Below are 20733 nucleotides of genomic sequence, written 5' to 3' on the forward strand. Positions count from 1 at the left end.
TGTCGATTTCAAAATGAAGCGGCAAAGAAAGCACATGAGAAGTAATTCCACTAACGATGGTTTCATAACTTTCAGCGCAACAAAGAAAGCGACCAATATCATATCAACGCACCACTGAGTTTTATTTCTGGGCAGGGCAAAACATCCACCAGGGTTCAACATTGTTTCTTGAGCAATGTTTCTGTGAGCGCGATGACGGTATTGCAAACGCCGTAGATTGCAAATGGCACGTGATCGACGCGTGTAAGCACCTGATCACTAATCTCAATGTTGTCATTACTGTCATTACTCACTGCTTCATATAAAGCCAGTAGGTGTTGTTCTAGTGAATCGAACAGATCAAAGTACGTGGCATTAAAGGCACGGGCGATAAACTAATTTTTACAAAACTCAACATGCGCAAACTCTGAAGCTTCATCACGCGTAATTTCAACTTTAACGCCTCCGAAAACGTCGACACTGCCCTTCCATTTCGCGCGATGAACGACAGCCGGTCTTTGAGATGTAAGCGATAAGGAATCGACAGACTTAAGAACAATCTCGTTTTCCCAACGATGTCGCCCCTCGTACTCCAAAACGGCCGTTGAGATCATGCTGACGTGATATTTGAAGATTTTGCACGTCAAAGCCACAGAACTCCGGGAAGCTTATCAAGGCGAGCAAGAAATATATCCCCCTTCCCTAAATAAAAAAAATACAGAAAAAGAAATAAAGAAAAGAAGCTAGTGAAAGAAAATATTTATGATTCGGAGCAACCGGGTGACATATGGCAGCGACACAATGTGAGATATGCGAAATAAGAAAACGAGACATCTATTTTTGATCTCGGAGCATAAAAATGCTAAACACGTCAGAAATGAGGATCAATATAACGGCGAAGACGTCAAAGAAAATAAAATGCCGGAAGAAAATAAAATAAAAACGCTGTCCCTTGAGGAGCAGCTGGGTAGAAACGCGCCAGCCCTCGTCCTGACAAGTGGCAAAAATGAAGTGGCAGAGCGCAAGACGCCAGGCGACGAGAAGGCACGAAGTGTCACCCGAAGTGGACGTCTGTCGCGGCACGTCGACGTTGATATTCGAGCTGATCTTAGCTCAAAACTACGCGAATACAAAACCTCGCATTGGGCAGAACATTTTGACGTGCGTCGCAAGAGGATATTCCACGTCAAGATTTCCTTTTCAACTGACGCTGTCACAAATATAGGAGAGGGGGCCTCTGTCACGGCAGAGGCTTCGATAAAACTACATAGTATGCAAGGAGCGTTAAAAAAGATACCAAGCACGGCATCACAAACGTTGCAAAGCAAGCTGCTCGTGACGATGACCGATTCGTCAGTGAACAAGGTACGGATGAATAACTCGTTCAAAATTGAAGCTGCACATTCGGTTACTACTAGTGATGCTATTAATGAACCGTTACCCCAAGGTCGAAATCATGCACATCAGGAGTGAACGAGCATGCTTGATGGCTGGCGCACATGCACACATGATGATCGTCAATGAACGCATCATCTTCGCGTCCGCACTCACTCCGTCTTCGGCGTAAACAATAAGTTTGCACCGAAAATATGTCTATCTTACCACTGGCCCTTTTTATGAAGCGTGACACATCGTGCGATAAGTCCGCGCAAAAGACAAAGGCGAATAAACAAAAAATTAGAAGGGTTCAACACTGCTGAACCGAGTATGGAGCGAAAACATTAACTGCGGGCGACCGCGCGTTCTTCTTCTTCTTCTTCTGTTTGGCGCAGCGCCGGCTCGGGGACCACGGACACGGCACACAGCGACAAGCGGTTAGACATGGCGTAGTATCGCAATAACAAACAAACAAACAAACAAACAAACAAACAAACAAACAAACAAACAAACAAACAAACAAACAAACAAACAAACATAAAAAAAAAGGCCTGCGATCAATGACCAGACTGCACCGTAGAAGAGGTTGCGTTGCCATCCTGCCGATAACGACGCAAGTGAGATGGCCGAAAGATGGATGACCGGACACAAGACGATCATCGTGGGAGGACGCAGTCGTAGATAAGCACAAAAATAAGCCTCACACACATAGAAGAATGCAAAAAAGGAAAAGAAAGGGGACGGAAAACGGTGGCCTAGCGCAGCCTATCGTCCGGCGGTGCGCGATACGACCGACACTTTATGATGCGAACTCTACATTATAGATAAAACCGGGATCTAAATCCACGAAGGCTACATAGCACGCCTAAGACCTGTTCTGACTGGCTGTTCTCCAAAAAAAATCATAGAATGAAGGGATTGGCGCGAGGCCGACGGCCTATCATAAGCCGCTCTTTGCAACGGACATGGCTTCTTGATTTCCACACCTGATTACCCGATGCCAGCGCTACGGAGCCGACAAGTCGGTACGGTTTTAGAGGATCAGAGAAAGCCGGAGATCTGAGGGAGGTAGTGAACGCGTGTTCTCCAAGGAGGAGGGCACCAAGGAAACAACATGGGACGAGCAGCGCATGCGCGTGCGCGCAAATAAAGGGAGAACAAACTGACGGAGGACGGTGTTGGGCGCTGTCAGCCGAGCAGAGACAAACGACGTACTGAGATCGAACACAAGAGTGGAAGAAGCGAAAGTCGATTTCTCATCGTGTACAGATAGCACGCGGCCGCCTCGGCGACGGTTCTGCGTCGGACACTTCGCGCTTTTTGCGGGGCTGCGCGGAGTCGAAGAGAAGAGACAAACGAAGCAAAGGATACAATCGAGACCACCAAGGAGGAAAAAAAAACAAACAAACACGAATTGCGTTACCCCCGAAGTGTGCTAAAAGAAAAAAAAAAAGCCGGGCAGATGCGTTGTTTACGACTGCCATCCTTACTTACTCTCCTCCCGTTCCCTTCCGCTCACTCGTGCGTTCTGCGGTGGGCAGAATAGCGCGAGCAAGCGAGGGACGCGTCACGCAAGTCCGGCCCTTGAGTCGCCGCTGCCTAGCAGTTGTGGGAAGCAGTCAGACGCGCAGGAAACTTTCGCATGCCACGGGAACTGCCTTTTGCGGAGCGAGAGAAGGACCACTACTGCGAGCCCGAAGACAGCGTCATAGGGGCCGTTTATATCCGTCTTCGTTAGCAGCCTCTCCACTGCCAACAGTTTGAGCATGAAGTGAACATTTCGTTCCTCTCAGCTGAGGTGTTGTTTACCTACACCAAACGCGCAAGTGAACGGTAAAGCAATAACTGATGCTATACTATAACTACACCCAAGCGCGCAAAAGGCCCTCGTTTTGCTTCGGGCGAAATGAATACCCTTCCTCCCCCCTCCCCTTTTCCTCCTCCTTTTTTCTTGATTTTCGCTTTCGATTATTGCGTTCTTATGACTCGCGGTCTAGGCGGTTGCGTGCCGAGCTTCTTCGATGGGCGGTTCGCTGGCTTTCGTTCTCGCTCCTGTTCGTAGACGGGAACGCCTCGGCATACACGCTAACGCTGTTTGTCAGGTGATTCTAGTATGCAAGCCCATATAGTCCAATGTCAGTGGTTTTTGCTCGTGCAATGGACCTTTCTTTCAATCAATACCCGTCTTATAGAGCTCGCTGAATACGAGGCAGTAGATAGAACTCAGAGCCCCTAACCAAAACAAAGCTACCGTGACCACTTCTGCTCCGCCAGCTGGCGGATTTGAACGCGCCCCTAGCGTGTGTACATTCATACGCATTGCGTCCGGCTCTTTCTGTGGCAGTGGTTATGGCGTGACTGACTATAACTATAAACACGCATGACTACTTGTATGTCGGACGATGTTTTTTTTTTTTTCTTTTTTTTTTATCGTTCCAGATAACCTCAAGCGCCCAGTGACGTACAACATGTGTAGTCTTGACAGCTTGCCTGAATAACAACTACTGTTTATTTCTGCCAGTACTGAAAAAGACAAGCAGGTTATTTCTAACTATTTTCCTATTTCTACGCTTCATTCTCTTAGCAAGAGTACTGGAACCTCTTTTTTGTGACAACTGTTTGATTATAGACTGAATTGTTTGCTGAAATGTATTTTCCTCCGTGCGTGTTGATTCTTTTTGTTTGTTTGCCTTAGTCTTTTTTGTGTTTGCATGTGCTCATTACGGCTGCCTGATCAAGTTTATTCTGTACTGTACCGTCTACTAGCCCCGCGGCTATCGGTCCAAATATTCTTTATGTATTTCATTTCATACAAATAAAGATCACTTTGATTGATTGATTGATTGATTGATTGATTGATTGATTGAAAACCTTATCTGTCACAGTCCTATCAACTCGACTTTTGCAATAAATAAGAATGACGCCTTCCTAATTAACTTCGGCGCACCGCAATTAGTATCGCTATTTATAGACATCATATTACTCTCCAATACCTAAAATAAAAGCCAGAGTGCATATCCGACAGTTACCCTTTATCTGGCAAGTACCCTCAGATCATGACTTGTGCAGTCTACCAATATTCCTAAAGGGGAAGCATGTACGGGGCATAAACGTGGAGGCTAACGAAAAAGGCTGACTTTAAACGAGGACAGCGTAGAGGGCTATGGAGAGGAAAATGACTGCACGGCGTATCGTTAACAGCCATGAAAAGAGCCGAGAGGACGAGTTAACAGCACGAAATGACATCGTAGTCGAAATTAAGAAGAAATTGGCAAATGAAGGACGTGCAATGGAAAGGCAAAAAAAAAAAAAAAAAGAAGACGCTCCCTGATGGCAATGGAGAGGATACCAAGAGAAGGGAAGTATAACGAGGGATGCGAGAGTCTGACAGCAGGATGATAAGCTTGCGCAGATAAAATAGACCGCGGGTACCACAGGAAGGGGTTAATATGCTGGAGATGCTTTTGTTCTATTGAACATATTCAAGCTGTTCATGCCGCTGACGATGATCCATTTAGAAAGCAGTCTTAAATGTCCAGTTTCACAGCACGGGGACATTTTATCATACAGCCTCTTCAGCTAAAGTGCGAGTGTGCATTCGCTGCAGGTCAACAGTTAGTCAGAAAGCATTTGTGTATCGACAAAAGCGGCTGTTGAAGGTACACCGAGGCGCTCCTCCGTCACATTTTCCGTATGTCGAGCTGAAATAGGAAAAACAAGTCCAGTGGCGTGAGGGCTGGTATTATAGGGTCCCAGTGCAGAGCTCTCACGCACCACGATATACACAAAACACTCCGCACAAACGCACAGGAAGTACACAAACACACGCACCAGGACATCAGCAGCGGACAGCAATACCCGAAGACGAACAGCAAAACACGTCTCCGAGGGAAAGGCCCGAGAGAGAGGAGTCTCAACAACATCGGCCAGTGAACCGGAAGACGTAAAGCCGGACATGGCCTTCCTTTTTACGGCACATTGAGCACAGCTGCGGCGTAAATACAATAACGCTTCGCCATCGCCGCCCGCTGGCTGAGCAAGCGAGAAGGGGAGCAAGAGGAGGCCCCTGTAGTTGACATGGGGTGAAGGCCCGAGAGACAGCACAGGGTCACTATACTCGTTCGCCTATACCGCCAATCGGCGAAGAAAATGCAAAAAAAAAAAAAAAAAAGCCTAATAGAGGAGACGCTACGGATTAAACAAAAGATAAAGAAAAGCGCGGGAAACGCCGATGCTCAGCCCGAGAAGACTGGAGAACTTCGTCGAACCACTCGCAGCGTGTTTGACGCTCGCTTAGGCAACGAATGTCGCCAGCCCGCCGCGTTGGTGGTGACACAATGCGCCCGGCAATACGCGAAGCGGCAAATGCTCCTACGAGACGGGCTGAGTAACAACTTGCCAAGGAGTGCGACGAACGGCTCAACGCTCGAGGTGTTGTTGTTGTTGTAGTGCCCTTGCATGATGGCACGTCGCCACAAGAAGAATAACTTTACTACCTCGTTTTTATTTTTTTTTCTTAGCAGCTGTTATTTAAAATAACGATTCTTTTTACACTCAAAAGAAAAACGAAACAAAGCAAAAAAAAAAAAAAAAAGCAAACAAGAATGAAACTGAGGAGTTTGTACCTCTGCTGGCGTGAGAACTTGGTTTCACTTTTGGCGGTTCAGTTGGTTACGGTCCTCGAATTAACAACGCCAAGTGCACAGATACAGCGGAGACAGGCTTGCAGGACGATGAATTCTGTTCAACAGTGCTGACAGCAGCCGGAGGAAGAGCGCAGCTGCTGGAATTCGAGACCCAGATCTCCTGTACGCCCGTATTTTCGTAGCGTAGGGAAGCAAGGAAATTTTAAAATGTAAGAATGCCTTATATAGACAAAGTGGTAGTGAGAAACGTAAGCTGTCTCTGAGAGAAAAACTGTGAACTTTGCTTACAGCTTTGCCATAGCGTGCGATATAAATGTCCCCCCCCCCCCCCCTCTCCCTCCCCCTTTGCCCCTGCTATAACACTTGATGCCAAAACTGCTCCCTCTTTCCTAAAGAAAGAAAACACCCATATTAGTCAAAACGAAGATAAAAAACAAATTAAAAAAGAAATTTCAAGTGTGGAAGAGAGAAATGAGAAACGAGGACAGGTTATCGCGCGAAAAATCTCAGCATCGTCTCATCAGCATCAACATGGAACGCAGTGCAAAGAAGCGCCACCGACCGCTGCTAGAGGAAACAGCGCACGATGGGTGGGTGACGACGAGTGCGCGAATTCGATGCAGGAGCAGCGGGAAGGTCATACATCAAAAGCAAAAAAAAAAAAAAAAAAGTGTGAACCAAAGGAGAAAGCAAGGACCAATAACCGCCTAAAAGAACAAGTACCGCAAGGACACATACATACGCAAGCACAAATTCACCCACACACGCACACAGGCGTCAGAGATGACGGCGAAGCAAGCAATAAATAGCCGACGCCGTGCTAAGGCACGAAGATGGAACGGCGCTGAGAGGCTCTGATTATGAAAGGCAGTCGGTTCCCTTAAAGCCAGACGCCACGTTGATTGCGAAGTCTCCTGTAAGCGCGAACCTCCCCTCCTGCTCTCCGCAAGTGCGCGCCTTCTGGCAGTGCGCTTATTACTTCCCCCAGACAACCATCGCCATGTTCCCTGCCTTCCGCTCGTGTGCTGCAGATGGGAGCAGAGTAATGGGACGCCTTGGAAGCCCACCCGCTTTCGGGCTCCTCTGTACTATGTACGGAACGGCAGCAGCAGCATCGTCGGATGGGGAACGATCAACGCCGCGTTAATACGCCCGCTGCGGAGCTCTTCATTAGAGACAACAACTTCTGCAGAAAGAGACGTACCGATTTTCGCCAGGGCTCACGTCCGACAACCTAACTGCCAGCATCGCCGTCGTTGACTGCGCTGGCAGAAAAAAAAAAAAAAAAAAAGGAAAAGAGGGAAAAGACGAGCTGCTCACACAGAAAAGGGTGCAGGACAAGCTGGCAGACGAACGGGCGCGCAAAGTAAAAGCAGGAACCTCGCGTCCAGAGTCTGCTGCCCGTGTTATCGCCCCGTTGGCGCGCTTGTTTCCTTCGCCGCTCGAGAGTTATCCGCCGCTTTCGCGATGAGAGAGCGACCAAATCCCCCCCTCATCAGGCCTTCCTGCTCTTGTCCCGGCCTTGCGAGGCCGGTGCGCAGAAACTCTTTTTTTTTTCTGGTCCGGGCCAACTGGCCTCCGCTGCCAGGCACCGCGGGCTCCTCTGGGGTTATTACCGTGCCCTGCGCTCAACAGCAACGAGGATCGGCCGCCGGCTAGCCAAGGGGGCCCGACTTGGCTTACGCTGGCCGCGCGCGTCCGGTGAGCCAGAAAAAGCGGCCAGCGAACCGAGGCGCAACGCTCCTGCTCCTGCGCAGAGAGGTCAAAAGGGTGAAGGGCGCCCAGTCGGCTTGCGCGGGAAACAGCACAGCGTTTATGGTGCCGTCCGGAGACTCCATTCGAGCGCTCCGTTATCCCCTTCCTTAAGACAGGACCTATTGGGGACAATTTACCAGCGCCTCCTAGAGAAATGGGCAGATCCCCCCCCCCCCCCCCTCCCCTTCCCCCCGAACATAAAAAGTTAGGAAAGAACGGTGAAAACTCATTTATCTACCGACATGAATTCCCACATTACTCGGCTTCCTGAACAAACGAAAAAAAAAAGCGCAAGAAAGTCCGGATGCTCGATAGATTTTTCTCGCTGCCATGTGACACATCATTTACTACATTTGATATTTCAAGCGAAGTACCAGGCCTCAAAAACAAATCACCGTTCCTTCTGCGAGAGGCAAGGAGGACATGTAAGCTAAAGAAGTGCCGTAACGCAGCAAGGACGTTGGAAAAAATTTAGGCAAAAAGCGCTAGTTCATTGCGAAAACGTTCCACTGCTACTGCCACAATGACGCAGAGGAGCAGAGTCACTGACACTGAGCGGATGCAACTTGACATCTGGCTGTCATTCGTTACCAATCAAGACACTTTTTCGCAAGTGCAAATAGTACGTTCACGCGCTGGCTAACTTGCGCGGACAAAAAAAAAAAAATTCTGCAAAAAAATAAGGAAAAATCCATTCCAGGATTCACGCGCTCATTTGCGAACCAAAATATATACGGATTCCCTGATGTAGATTTGGCTTGAACTGGATGACGACACCAGATGGATGATTAGCAGGCCAGCATAACATTGGCATGAAGCTGAAGAAGTAGACGTTAGGTTGCTTTAGTCGTGCGATTAGGCCTTCCACTAACCATTCCAGTTCTCTCCTTCGGGGCAAGCGTCAAGGGATATGCCTTAAAACCAGTGTGCGATTTTATTCCTGATTAAATAATTTCAACAGGTAGATTCCTATGCTAGGTACGATTTCCTTACCTTTACTTTTCCTTTTAATTTTTTCCAAATTCTAGTTAAACATCCATATTTATCTGAATATTCCAGTTCTTGAACATAAATATTTACGATCTACAATGCACCCTGGCCAATCCCCCGCCGTAGGTATGTGCCATTTTGTCTGAGGTCATCATCATCATCAGTCGTGCGATAAGGAAGGATGAATAATATGTTGGAAGAAAGGTGTTATAAACAGAGATCCGAGGACAGAGAGAGCGGGAACGACCGAAAGCTACGGAAGAAAGCTGTCGATGGAAACAGCGCCGGAAGTGTACGATGACCCGTAGAAAACGAAGATAATCTCAACCTCTCTACAGACAGGTGGGATAAGGTGAAGGAAGACGAATTCAAAATCTTCGGAATCGGGAGCATTCAGCGCGACGCGGGCGGGACTTGGACAATGTGCGAGAGCTGTCAACCGTCAACTGCTGAAAACAAGGTCGCCATCCTCTGACGCACCATGTTGGCCAGCTGCGAATCGATGAAAAATAACCAGCTTCATTCGAAGGAGCAAAAGAAGGGGCAGAAGAAAAGCGGGCATTGACGGTATAGACGGAGAGGAAAAAACACGGCGATGAACGCTCGGCACTGGAGAAAAGCGGATGGTGCAGAACGAGAAAAATAACAGCAGAGCACCAGCAGGAGCTAGGAGGAGGGCCGATAAGACCGGCGGGGCTATCTGGAATCGATGGAGCTGTAGGGGCACCGGGCCCAGAATCTGGATCTGGCTGGAAGCTCATTATCGTCACCCGAGAAACCTGCTAAAGTCAAGAGAGAGAGAGAGAGAGAAAGAAAGTGGACCGAAGAAGAAAAGAAGGAGAATAGTTTGGAGCCTATATAACATCACTCCACTCGTCGGCTCTCTTAGAAACTTCCAGTCCTTATTTTGCTGCGCGGCCTCTTACCCTGGTCTGCCCTTACTTTTCCCCCGCAGTAAAGTTATCGCCTTCCGGTCATTGCTTTAACCGGCGCCAGCAGCATCCAGTGCGAGCCAGGCCACATTTATCTAATCCGACCCCCTCTTGCCAAGAACAAGAGGAGAGAAAGAGAGGCGAGGGGAGTGGAAACGGTCGTGTTTGGTATTCCGCCCAGCAACCGAGCACCCTTGATTGAGTGGCCACGGAGTTTTAGCACCGAACTCGCTCCAGCAGCGGAAAAAAAAGGGTTTGTTGCTGAGACCCGGGAAAACACTGCTGCAGACGGGCAGGTTTCAGCGATGCTCTTGGGCGACACCAAATATAAGGCTGGAAAGTCGCAAGGCCGATATGCGAGACTGGCAAATGCCGCAGTGAATCGGTCCTAGAAAACGTAATACCCATTCAACAGAAGTCTTCTGTCAAACAAGGATGAAAAGGAGAAAACAGATTACAATTCAAAACAGAGTGGAGAAAATCCAAGAAACATCAAATCAGCCACGCAAAATGGTGTCTCCAAAGACACGTTTCAGTCACTGTTTCAGTCACTTCACAACGCCAGTCGACGTTTTTCCCCCCTAAGTTGAGGCGACGGTGTTCTCCGCTTGCCGAAGCGCAGGTTCGGCATCAGCGGATCACGGTGCGTTCATCCAAAGCCGAAGAGCCACGTTGACTTGGCTTGCTAAAGACGTCAGCAGCATCAGTCAGTCGCTGCTATCTCTTCGCCGCACAACGTTCCTATGGGCCCACACGCTGTCTCCAGCGACCTCCTAATAACATAATTGCTCTCTTCGCTCCTCCTCCAATGTAACCCCAGTGCGGCGGCAATCACAGAGTCCCGATCGGTGGCGCCGGATCTCGATATGTGCGCCGCCCGAGCCGAAACGCGTAGCCTCCGCCCTTCGCCACTGAGCTGCACTCAAATTTCGCGTTAGGAAGTAACATAATCGTCGTTTTTTTTTTTTTAATATAAGCGAAAAGCTATCCGAAGGGTAGCGATGTTTCATTCGGCCCGCTATTGCCATTCGTTACGTAAATACGTGATTTAAAAATTGATCCTGTGCTCAAAAAAGAACGCAGAGGCAATGTGATGTTGAAAGGAAGTGAGCGCATGAAGTTAACGTTGCACAACATGTGCGGAACATGGGAAAGTAAATGGGGGAGAGCTCTCGCCGACGGGGATGTAAGCAGAAAAAAAAAAGCGGGCGATCTGAACTGGGCAAACAGTAATATATCTTTTAGAGACGGATTCCCGTTCACATGCGCGGGTGCAAGCGGAGGACGCAGGAAAGGGAGCAAAAATGAAAGAAGCTAAGTGAGACAATATCGAAGATCGACTGAACGCTCTAGGCACCAAAGGGCTAAAGAAAAAAAAACAATAAAGAAAGCAAACCAAAGGATAGGTGAATCATAGATGGCACCACGAGGAGGAATGAACAGAACAACGACAAAAGAGAAAAGCAATGCAACGCAGAAACCAAAGCGCACACTAATGACCGCGCAGTTTTTCTTGACGGGAGCCGTTCCATCGTTCCGGCGTCAGTCGCACTGAAGGGGCGGTGTTCGTTACACGGCGCTAACGAGAAACCGATCACCCCGGCTGGCCTCGTTAGGCGATACTTTGATTAACGTCCCCGACTCACACTAGTAGCGAGCGATTGTTATTTAACGCCGGCGCTCACGTTTTCACGGACCGCCGCTCCTTTCAATCTGGATTTTTCACGCTCCTTGGCTGCTCAACGCCGAAGCGACGGAAATTTCACTTTTCCTTCCGTGTTAGTGCGCCTGCGACCTGCCCTTTTATAGGGGGAAGCCGGATGGAGACCAGAATGTGCAGTGAATATAGCATTTTTTTCTTCTTCGAGGAGGTTTAGATCGGCTAACGGCAAAGCCTTGCTTAAAATTGATGTCAGGAGGGGAGCCACCTTAACGAAAGACTGGTCTACTTTTTAATGACACGCTAGATACTTTCAACTGGTGTACACACTCGCGCAGCCGTCTTTGTACAAGGTCCGCAAACTGACTAAGTCTGTATTGCATGACTGTTAATGATCAAGTAACAGGGAGGGAACACTAGAGATCTCCTACAACGAGAGTATCGCTACGAACCTCCAATTCACGCTGTTAACACATTCACAATAAAAGCTGCCAAAGCAAGCGCACACAATTCCGCGTTCTAGATATAACTAAAGGTCTAACGTAATGTACTTGAGGAGAGCATGCTGCCGGACTAGTTGGCGATTCATGAAGTCAAGAATATAGCGCAAAAAATAAAGAACGATAGACAAAGAACGACACATAAGACGATTGACTAGCGCTTTTTGCGCTAAATTCTCGACTTCATGTCTAAAAATGTCAGAGTTAAAAAAGAAAGGTGCCTTTTCTTTGGAGATTCAGCTGAACTATTAAAGCTTATGTCAATGCAACCTTTTTTCGTTTCGTTCACCGCGTGTTGTAGACGGCAGCCGAAGGCAGAAGTGCTGGAAAAGTACACGAAACAGTTTGAGCTCGTTGCTTTTTTTTTTTTTTTTTGTTAACGGCCAAATAATAATCCAGGCAGCCCAACGACTCGTTGTAAGCAACACCGACTGGCTTCCGCGATCTCTGCTGCCGTGCCTACGACGACGCCATGCAACAAGGGAAGACGGTGAAGCTTCAATGGGGGGCTTTTGTGGCGTCACATTATTTAAGCGTTGCGTTCACCGGGGGCGTGATCACCCCATCCCTCTCACGTTTCACAAAGCTCCCTCCTTCATAACTCAGGGGCGCGCGTAAGCGATCATCCGGGCACAAAAAGAACGTCCGCGACACACTACACGGTGTCTCAAGGCAGATTACGCGCGACGTTATAGCAGGGCGACAACATTGGCTTTGATGCCCTGTCACGGCCAGAATCCACAGAGCAGATACGGGACGGCCGATGAGAGAACGGCGGGAGAAGGGCGGAAATGAAAGGCCGGGCGAGCAGCCCGTGTGCCGGACGAGCAAGAAAAGAAGAGAGTAGTAGAAAAAAACAGAAGAAAATCAAAGCCAGCAGCTAGAAAACGAGATAAAGGCAGGAACAAGAAATACAGAAGACGTCGTTATAACAAGAGAGAGAGAAAAAAAAAACGCTCATTTTTCTTAGTGCCTCGTCCCTTCGGACTTGTTGCGTCTTAACAGCGCTAACGAAGAAACCAAGAAAAACAAGCGTAGGGAGAGAGAGAGAGAGAGAGAGAGAGAGAGAGAGAGAGAGAGAGAGAGAGAGAGAGAGAGAGAGAGAGAGAGAGAGAGAGAGGTCCTGCCGAAGGAGAAAGAAAGCAAGCAGGGGCTCCTCCGATCCGAAATGACACATTCGCCATACACGAAGACAGAATGGAGAGATATGAGTGAGCGAGTGGAAGCCCGCGCAGGCGTCGTAACCGGCTCAGGTCCATTACTTAGAACAAGAAATCGCCGTCGCCACAGCCATCCGTGTAGGCCCCAAAGGCCTCGCGCCGGTCGATTGCGCGGCGAGGCTCATAGAGTGTCACCGCAGCTGTTCCCAGATAACCGATGGGTGAGACGGCCTTGTGCCGGCTTCTGCTTCACTCGTACAGCCAAGCGCGTTATGCGCGCGCAATTCCACAACAACGGGAAAGATAAATGAACTGGACTGGCCGAGGAAATTCGCCGATCCGGTCTCGGAGAACACAACTATGTTGTCGAAGTTTGAGCGGCGGATACGCTCTCGGCCATCGACGTGGGAAGTCTAGAGAATTTCTCGAGTGTCGCTTCGCATCACTGTTTGCACTTTCGGTGCGCGAAGAAATGTCGGAGAGATGCGGTAGTTGTACCTGCTGCTGATTTGACTGATGAGCATAAAAAGCTGTAAGCACAACTCTGCCGACTTAAGCTTAAATGAAATTTTCTTTAGGATACTGTGGCACAACTTACTGCCGTTGGCTCAGTAAGTTCACCCAGCACTATCAACGTTAAACAAATTTACTGCTCTTCCGTCATTTCACAATCCATATAGCTGCGTTTCGCTTCTCAAAGTTCGAGCGAAAGCAGCTCACGTTGTCGGTGCTCCGCCTCTACACGTCCTAAGCATGCGCCCGGAAACTTCCCGAGCTAAGAACGGGTTACGCTGAGGGCGTACGCTTTTTCCAGCAAGCCTTCGATCCCGCCTGGCGATAGCCTTCGAGGTACGGGGAACGATGCCGTCGTGTGCGACCTTAAAGTGTTTGCCTGATGACGCAATGCCCCGTACTCATGTACCTAAGCTTGTGACGTATGATACTGTTCTCAGCTCACGCTGCGATGAGCAGTCCCTGCACACAGATGCCCGGGCGTGCCTATAGGTCTCACCTACAAATGTTATCCAAATCAATGAGAGTAGGCAAAATAAACTCACAGAAAATAATGCACGAAAGCGAAAGTTGAAGCCTATAATTACATCACCTACCTGTTAAGGTACACAAACCTTCCGTCCCCCGGGAGACCCCAGAAACCGGGACGATGCCTTGCAGATACGTCGAGCTGTCGCGCCTATGTAACAATGAGTCAAGGTCTGTCAGGAAGGTAAGCGTCAGACCAAAAATGCGAAGCCGGACAAATCAACTTAAAGATGTCCCAAACGCGATATCCACAAGAACGCCGCCAGTCTCCATGTGCCTATACGACAGCATCGTCCGTCCTTTCTGCTTGCTCAATAAAAGGGACATGCTAGGTCCGCCCCAGCCCCTGAATACCCAGCTCTTTGAAGCTCTCCATGCTCCTCGCGCCTTCTTTCGCGCGCAGAGAGGAGCGGTGCAAACGGGAAAAGAGGTAACGCCGACAACTCGAAGGAATTACGCCACCGCTCCTCCCTACGGACAGACAAAACCTGACAGATAGACAGGCTGCTACCGAAAAGCAAGGAAAGAACGGGCAGCTCGCGAGCGATTCGCAGAACGACGCGAAAAGCTTTTTCTTGCATCCCTGAGCTATCTCCGCTGCTCACGGGTCTGTTGACGCCCACACTAAGTGGCTCCGTCGGCGAGACCGCAGCGGTCACTCGCTGTCCTCTGTCAGCGATTGCCGCGACGGGAGGATGGGGAGGGAAAAGAGAGTGCCACACCGGCCTCTCTTTTTGGGAATGACGAAACGAGAGCTGGACGACACGGTCGTGCTCAAGGAGCGATGGCACAGCGACCAGACCCTCCGCCAGCTCTTGAAGAGCCGATCTGGCTGTTCTAGCATACCGCAGGCGCCCGCCATCCATTGGCAAGATGTCACGAATGGAAGAGAGCTCAATCGTACAAGGGCCGACCGATGCAGGCGGTATATGCTAACTCCTGCGGTACTTAGGAGCGGGGAGTCCTTCTCCATCGCACTCATCTACTCTCTGTATATGCTGACTCATAGCGGAGATCGACGCACGACTTGAAGCAACCTTGCAGGATATGAGCGGGAAAAATATCGTTTAGAAGGCTTATGATCTTTATCTTTTCGTTTTTTCTAGCTTTAGAATGCGATACGCTAGCTAACCACCTATGAAGGCGAATTTTAGAATATCGTAACATACATGAATTATTATATCTTTACTACACTGACAGAAGTGACACGCAGAGTGCAGTACAAAGTTTACCCTTTCTCTGTCACTGATCTTTGATACAACTTAAGCGTGATGGAATAAGCCTGCTGGCCAAGAAACGCTCCCCCTTCTTTTTCAGAGGATCCTGGTTTTCAGGAGCCGTCCGCTGCCCTCCATTTTCCAAAGCGTTCATTACACCTATTACCGTATCGCAGTGCTAGTCCGACTATGCATTTTTGTGTAATGTTTGTGAACATTGAAGCTCGATCAAAAAGAGCAACACGACACTCTCCCCCCTAAGCAAAGCTACCGCATTCAGAAGCACTAGGACAGTGAGGAGGAGATCCAAAGCGAACCCCACAAACGCACGGCGGAATGGCTAGATGGCATCGCGGTGGCTGTAGACCTTTTGAAGGAAACTCGGGAGAGGTTTGAAAAGACGGAGATCAAAAAGACCGCCGTAATTATCTCGGAGAAAGTTCGAAAAGCCTGCAAGGCTAGACGTTTATGCGCATCGCGAGATGGCGCGCTGGAAAACGACTGCGCGACAATGCAAACCCTTTTCAGCGAGAGTTATGCCCCGGAGGCATAAGCATGCAAGCGAGTGATATAGATCGCGCGCGACGCGCGGCATAGTTTGCGCCTCAAGTTTTCGGTGAGCCTTTCGACGGTTCCTTCCCCACACGTGCCCTCTTTTCGTGTCAGCGACGCGGGGGATGAAGCGGACTCTATCCGGATGCGGCGGCGCCTCCTCAATGCGCTCGTCATTTGGCGCAACGAGGCTTCTTTCTAAGATGCCAGAGGCATTACTTCGCCTTCCGTACGAGCCGCCGAGATCGCTAATTAGCGTTCGAGGCCTCCGGCGCGCCACTATCATCAACTAGGTCTGTTTCTCCGCGAAAGGGGTAAGTGCGTGAATCATTTTCGTTTCGCCGAGGCTTTTTGCAGCCGTACCGATTCGCGGTGTTCCGAAAATATTTTCGTGAAAGGTACAGGTCGGCGGTTTGCGGTTGAGCACCGGGTCCAGGGATTCGTAGCGGCTCGTTCCGACAGTGCCTGCATGGTAATGGTCGATCTAAGATGAAAAAATATCCCCAACCATTCGGTTCAAAATATTACGTACTAGTCGACTCTATCCCACTCATTAATCGTACTTTTTTTCTTCTTATGAGCAAACCAGGGGCCGCCCCGTTGCAGGGCGGACGTTTGTTCAAGGTTAACTGCTTGAGAAACGCCAACAAGGACGAGAAAATTCGTTGGCAACAAGTGGAGCGCAAACATGAAGTCAACAGCTAAACGAAACGCGTGGGTGGTTTTTAAAAAGTCTCAATACGCTGTGGCGATGTACGCAAGAATTATAATCCGCCCCCTCTAAAAAAAAAAAGCAAAAAAAAAAAAAAAGCAGCGAACCGCTCGGAAGTACTGCCGCAAATGCGCCTTTTCTTTTTTCTTTTTTTCTTTTTTTCAGCAGGGTAAGAGTGCGGGCTAGTCGGTGTTCTGTTATGTATTTATGCCAACGCAACGCAGCAAAAGAGACGACTAAGACACGAGGACACGCAATCGCAGAACTTCAAACTGATATTTATCGGGTGAAATGCTACTTATATATTGACTCCCCAACAACATTAGGATAATTTCTTAGCTTGTCACTCTGACAAAAAAAGAACTGTGCATTTGTTGAAGCGATCGAAGGCGCACTAACAGTTTTCATGCAGGCCGGCTATCTCATGCAGCAATTTCATTACTTTCACCGTCGCTGTTTACTTTTTGGCGGTTTCGTATCTGCGAAGAACCACGTGTGCGGGCCGTAAATGCGACCAATTTCACGCTTCATGCGCCACCGAGAAAAAGAAGAAAAGAAAACAGCCGACAACCCCGCAGAGACAACGAGCAAATGTTATTTCGCACGTGAGTGAAAAGCCGAGGGACAGGGAATGATTTCAGAACTAAAGCACAACAGTGGAATGAGACCGCAGCCTTGTTTCAATGTAGTTTCGTCTTTGCTTTTTTTTCTGCGTTGCCAATTAGAGTTACGGCCGCCTCTTCTTGAAACGCGAGCGCGATGCACCCATGTGCGACACCTACACAAGGCGCGGGGGGGAGGGGGGGGGGGCATCCTCTTCGTGTTCCCTCATCTTCCACCCGTTTATTTCCCGTCGCAGAGCGGCGACCAGTGTGCAGCGCTGCGATGCGCACTACATGCGCGGCATACGAGATGGGGCGCCTCGTTACCCGAATGGGATGCGGCGCGGTGACAGTTCGCCCGAGTCGACGGCGGTCGCGGAATGGCGCTGCAACGAAGAGAGAGGACGAAAAACTGGAGAATTTCATTGGCGTTCCGAATTCTCTACAAAAGAAAGCGTTCCTCGAGAACAGGAAAAATAAGTAATTAAAGCGGAAGCTATAGTTGTTTGTTTGCATATTTGACGTCATCGCGACCTCATAAGGTCAGATCAGGGCCATATCTGGAAAACGCGGGTCGCCCGGCCGCATACACGGAGCGCTCCTGTCACGCGGCGCGCACTCCCTGGCGAAGAGCAGGCGGGACAGCAAGCGCACCTATTCGATGAACCCACGGAGGCTCAAACTGTACTACTGCGGGTACGCACACTGTCGCGTGGCCACAGGAATGCCTTGAGACTGTCCGGGTCGACTCCCGGCACGCAGCCACCACAGGCGAACCACCGCAACCGTCACTCTGCGGAAGTCCGTGGAGCACTTTGCGCCAAAGGAGCAATAGTAAAAGTGCGCGCGTCGAAGACGGAGATGCGTTCCTTGCGCTATGCATGGGTCCGGGTGTTGTTGACGGAAGTGCTTGTAGATCACGGCCATCGTTTTGTTAATTTGGACGGGGCTTCAATGCCACACGAAAAAGGGCAGTGCTTTTGTCATGAGCGTACACAGAGGCAAGGGGGAACAGACTAGAAGCGCAAAATAAAAAAAATGTTCGCGCTGACGAAACGAAATGCTCCGAATCCCCACCGTTTGGCTGCGTACATAACCCATAATCTACCTGCCCACATTTACGCGATGAGGCTGAAAACGGCGTGGCGTCAGGAGAGCACCGCTGCGCTTCCTCGGCGAATAGTGTCTCGGCATTCAATTTGTGCCTCTCCTCGGCCTTTGTGTTGTTGCGTAATTTTATTTTTCGCGCCAGAGAAGAAACAGCCAGTCGGTGTCGTGTAACCACGGACCTGCAGCGGCTGGAAGTCTTGAATCAAGTCTGCCTGATTACGATAGGTGCACTGCATGTTTACTATACCCTGCGTAAAATTTCTGTGCCTGTGACGTGGAACACCCTCGTGCACATTGTATAGTGCAGCCTACTTCATCGCTGAGAGGTTAAAATTGTCAGCTAGAATTCGCCTAGGCAAAATTGTGGGCATAAGCTTTTGGAGCCCTCTCAGGTGTTTTTGCACAAAGTGCACTGACGTCACATAGCAAGCCTGCATCAAAGTGCGGAAAGGAGCCACTGTGACATCGAGTGCGTTGCACATTATTCTCAGTGTGCTCGGACCGGAGTACCCGGCGTCGAATCCGGCCAAGTCAACCCCGTTTCAATGAAGGCCAAATGCAGAGGGAGGCCGTGTGCTTTGCGATGTCAGCTTATTGAATGTACTTTTACTGTCGAAGGACTCTGAAGTAGATTTTGTATGTACAATGTAAGTGGGTGTTGATCTGTATACATTTGTATGTTACATGCTGGCCGACACTGAGCGTAAATGGTGCCGAGATATGTGCAATGCAGAAAAGGCCATCGAGATTTTGTTAGGCATTGGAGACCTGGCCGGATATGCCATACCTGATACTCCAAATCAGGAGCTGGGCAAATATGACGAGATCTTCCCATATGCGTTCAATTTCCGATCTGTTTATCTATATAGGCCTATAGATACGGTATTTTCCTATGGAATTTAACAGTTAAATGTCAAATAAAGGAACAAAGTCCAGACAATAAATCCCCATGAGAAATGCACAGATAATCGAAAGAAAAAAGTAGGAAGACGGAGGAAAATAGCGTAAATGAGATTCTATAACCACAGAAACGAGGAAAGGTGGCTTTAAAAAGAACCTATGGAGTGTTTTACGGCATCGTGGGAAACATTGCTCGAGAAAGATTTTATTAGTTTCGCTTTTATAGCTCAAACAGTCACTGGCTGCCGCTTCTGTACGACTCTTACACACCGCCCGCGTGCACAAGTACACGGCCTGCCCAAGCCGCGACTCTGCCACGACGAATTCGTTCGGAAGCATCGACCGCGAAAGAAAAAGAGAGATGTTCTTCCTTAACAGAAAGCTAAGCTCTAAAAGCAAAATCAAGTGAAATACTGGGAAACAAAAATGTAATAACTACAGAACCCAGAACACTACTCATCAAAACTGCAAGGAGAACAAGCAAGCCAAGAAGGGAAAGTCGGCCATACCATGTCGTGTGCGCAAGTGCCTGACGAGGGAAACCGTGACGCGCAGTCGACTAGTTCCTAACATAACCATTGTTCGCGTTCAGATGCACTGCTATAGCTTGGTAGTAATGAGTTTTTTTTTTTTCACTCTTTCTGAAATGCACGCACACACACAGCGTCTCCTACATTACGCTTTATTTCCATCTGTAAATATAAATGGTTAAGGAACAACCTAACAGCCCTGTCTCCAATTAAGTCTACGTACTTCTTCCTCCATTCATTCTATGCTTTGCTCACCGCTGCTTCGAAGGCTGATGGGCCTTGACCGACAGGAATTACTTCATCAGGCAGAAGGGTTCCTCTTCCTGCGCCTACACCACTGCAAATAGTGGGAACCTTGCAGCGTATTTTACAGTTGGCCGGAGAAGGCTCTATACGCACAGAGCGCCGCACAACGGGATGGAGGACGTAAAGGACTAGAATGAAATCAGCTAAGATCCAGGCCTGCAGACAGAAGCGCAGAAGAGACGGAAAGAGACCGCGAGATAAATTGGCGCCAAGCACGTCCCGCGCTTTTCTGGCACAGTGGGAGCGACAGGTATTGCCGCATAGCAACTCCTTCAGCCACCTCTTCCAACGCTAGGGTTAAGCAGCAATGGCGGATGGCGACGAGTGACGGCTCCAGGGAAAGGACAAGCGCAAGAAAAGGCCGCTGAAATGAGGCCGGTGTATATTTATAGCCCGAAGGTTGGGGGAGGGGGAGAGGGGGTGAGTCGGAAGAAGCGCGTAGGCATCGCATGTCAGTTCCGGAAAGGACGGGTACCTCATTTGTATTCCAGCGATGTCGCTGCGTCGGGAGATAATCCGCCTTTGGGATGGTCTCCAGGCTCTCGGGAAGCGCGGGACGGCTCTCATCCGCATCTGCAAACGAGAAGACAGGAGTGGGGAGGAAGAAGGCATGAGAACACGGCCGACAGCGGAGACTGCACTTTGGGCGCGAGACGCCACATTAGCGAAAAAGAGTTGGGCGCTGAAAGGATGCACGCGGCAATGGAAGATAATAAAAATCGGCGGTACACAAAGCGGAAATTTCCGCGACTCTTGGAGTCTGT

General features: G+C 49.2%; 1 protein-coding gene across 5 annotated transcripts in view; it reads right to left on the bottom strand.

The window, feature by feature from the left end:
- Nucleotides 1–20733, bottom strand: part of Camta (Calmodulin-binding transcription activator) — a 474504-nt gene that overhangs the window by 144764 nt on the left and 309007 nt on the right. For all 5 annotated transcript variants that reach the window (XM_084599157.1, XM_084599156.1, XM_084599155.1 and 2 more), the window contains one exon: nt 20445–20542. In XM_084599157.1, coding sequence (XP_084455283.1) covers nt 20445–20542 — 98 coding nt within the window. The remainder of the gene's footprint in view (nt 1–20444; nt 20543–20733) is intronic.

Source organism: Amblyomma maculatum, chromosome 3, assembly GCF_055883805.1.
Source record: "Amblyomma maculatum isolate TAMU_Amacu chromosome 3, ASM5588380v1, whole genome shotgun sequence".
NCBI classification, from domain to species: Eukaryota; Metazoa; Arthropoda; class Arachnida; order Ixodida; family Ixodidae; genus Amblyomma; species Amblyomma maculatum.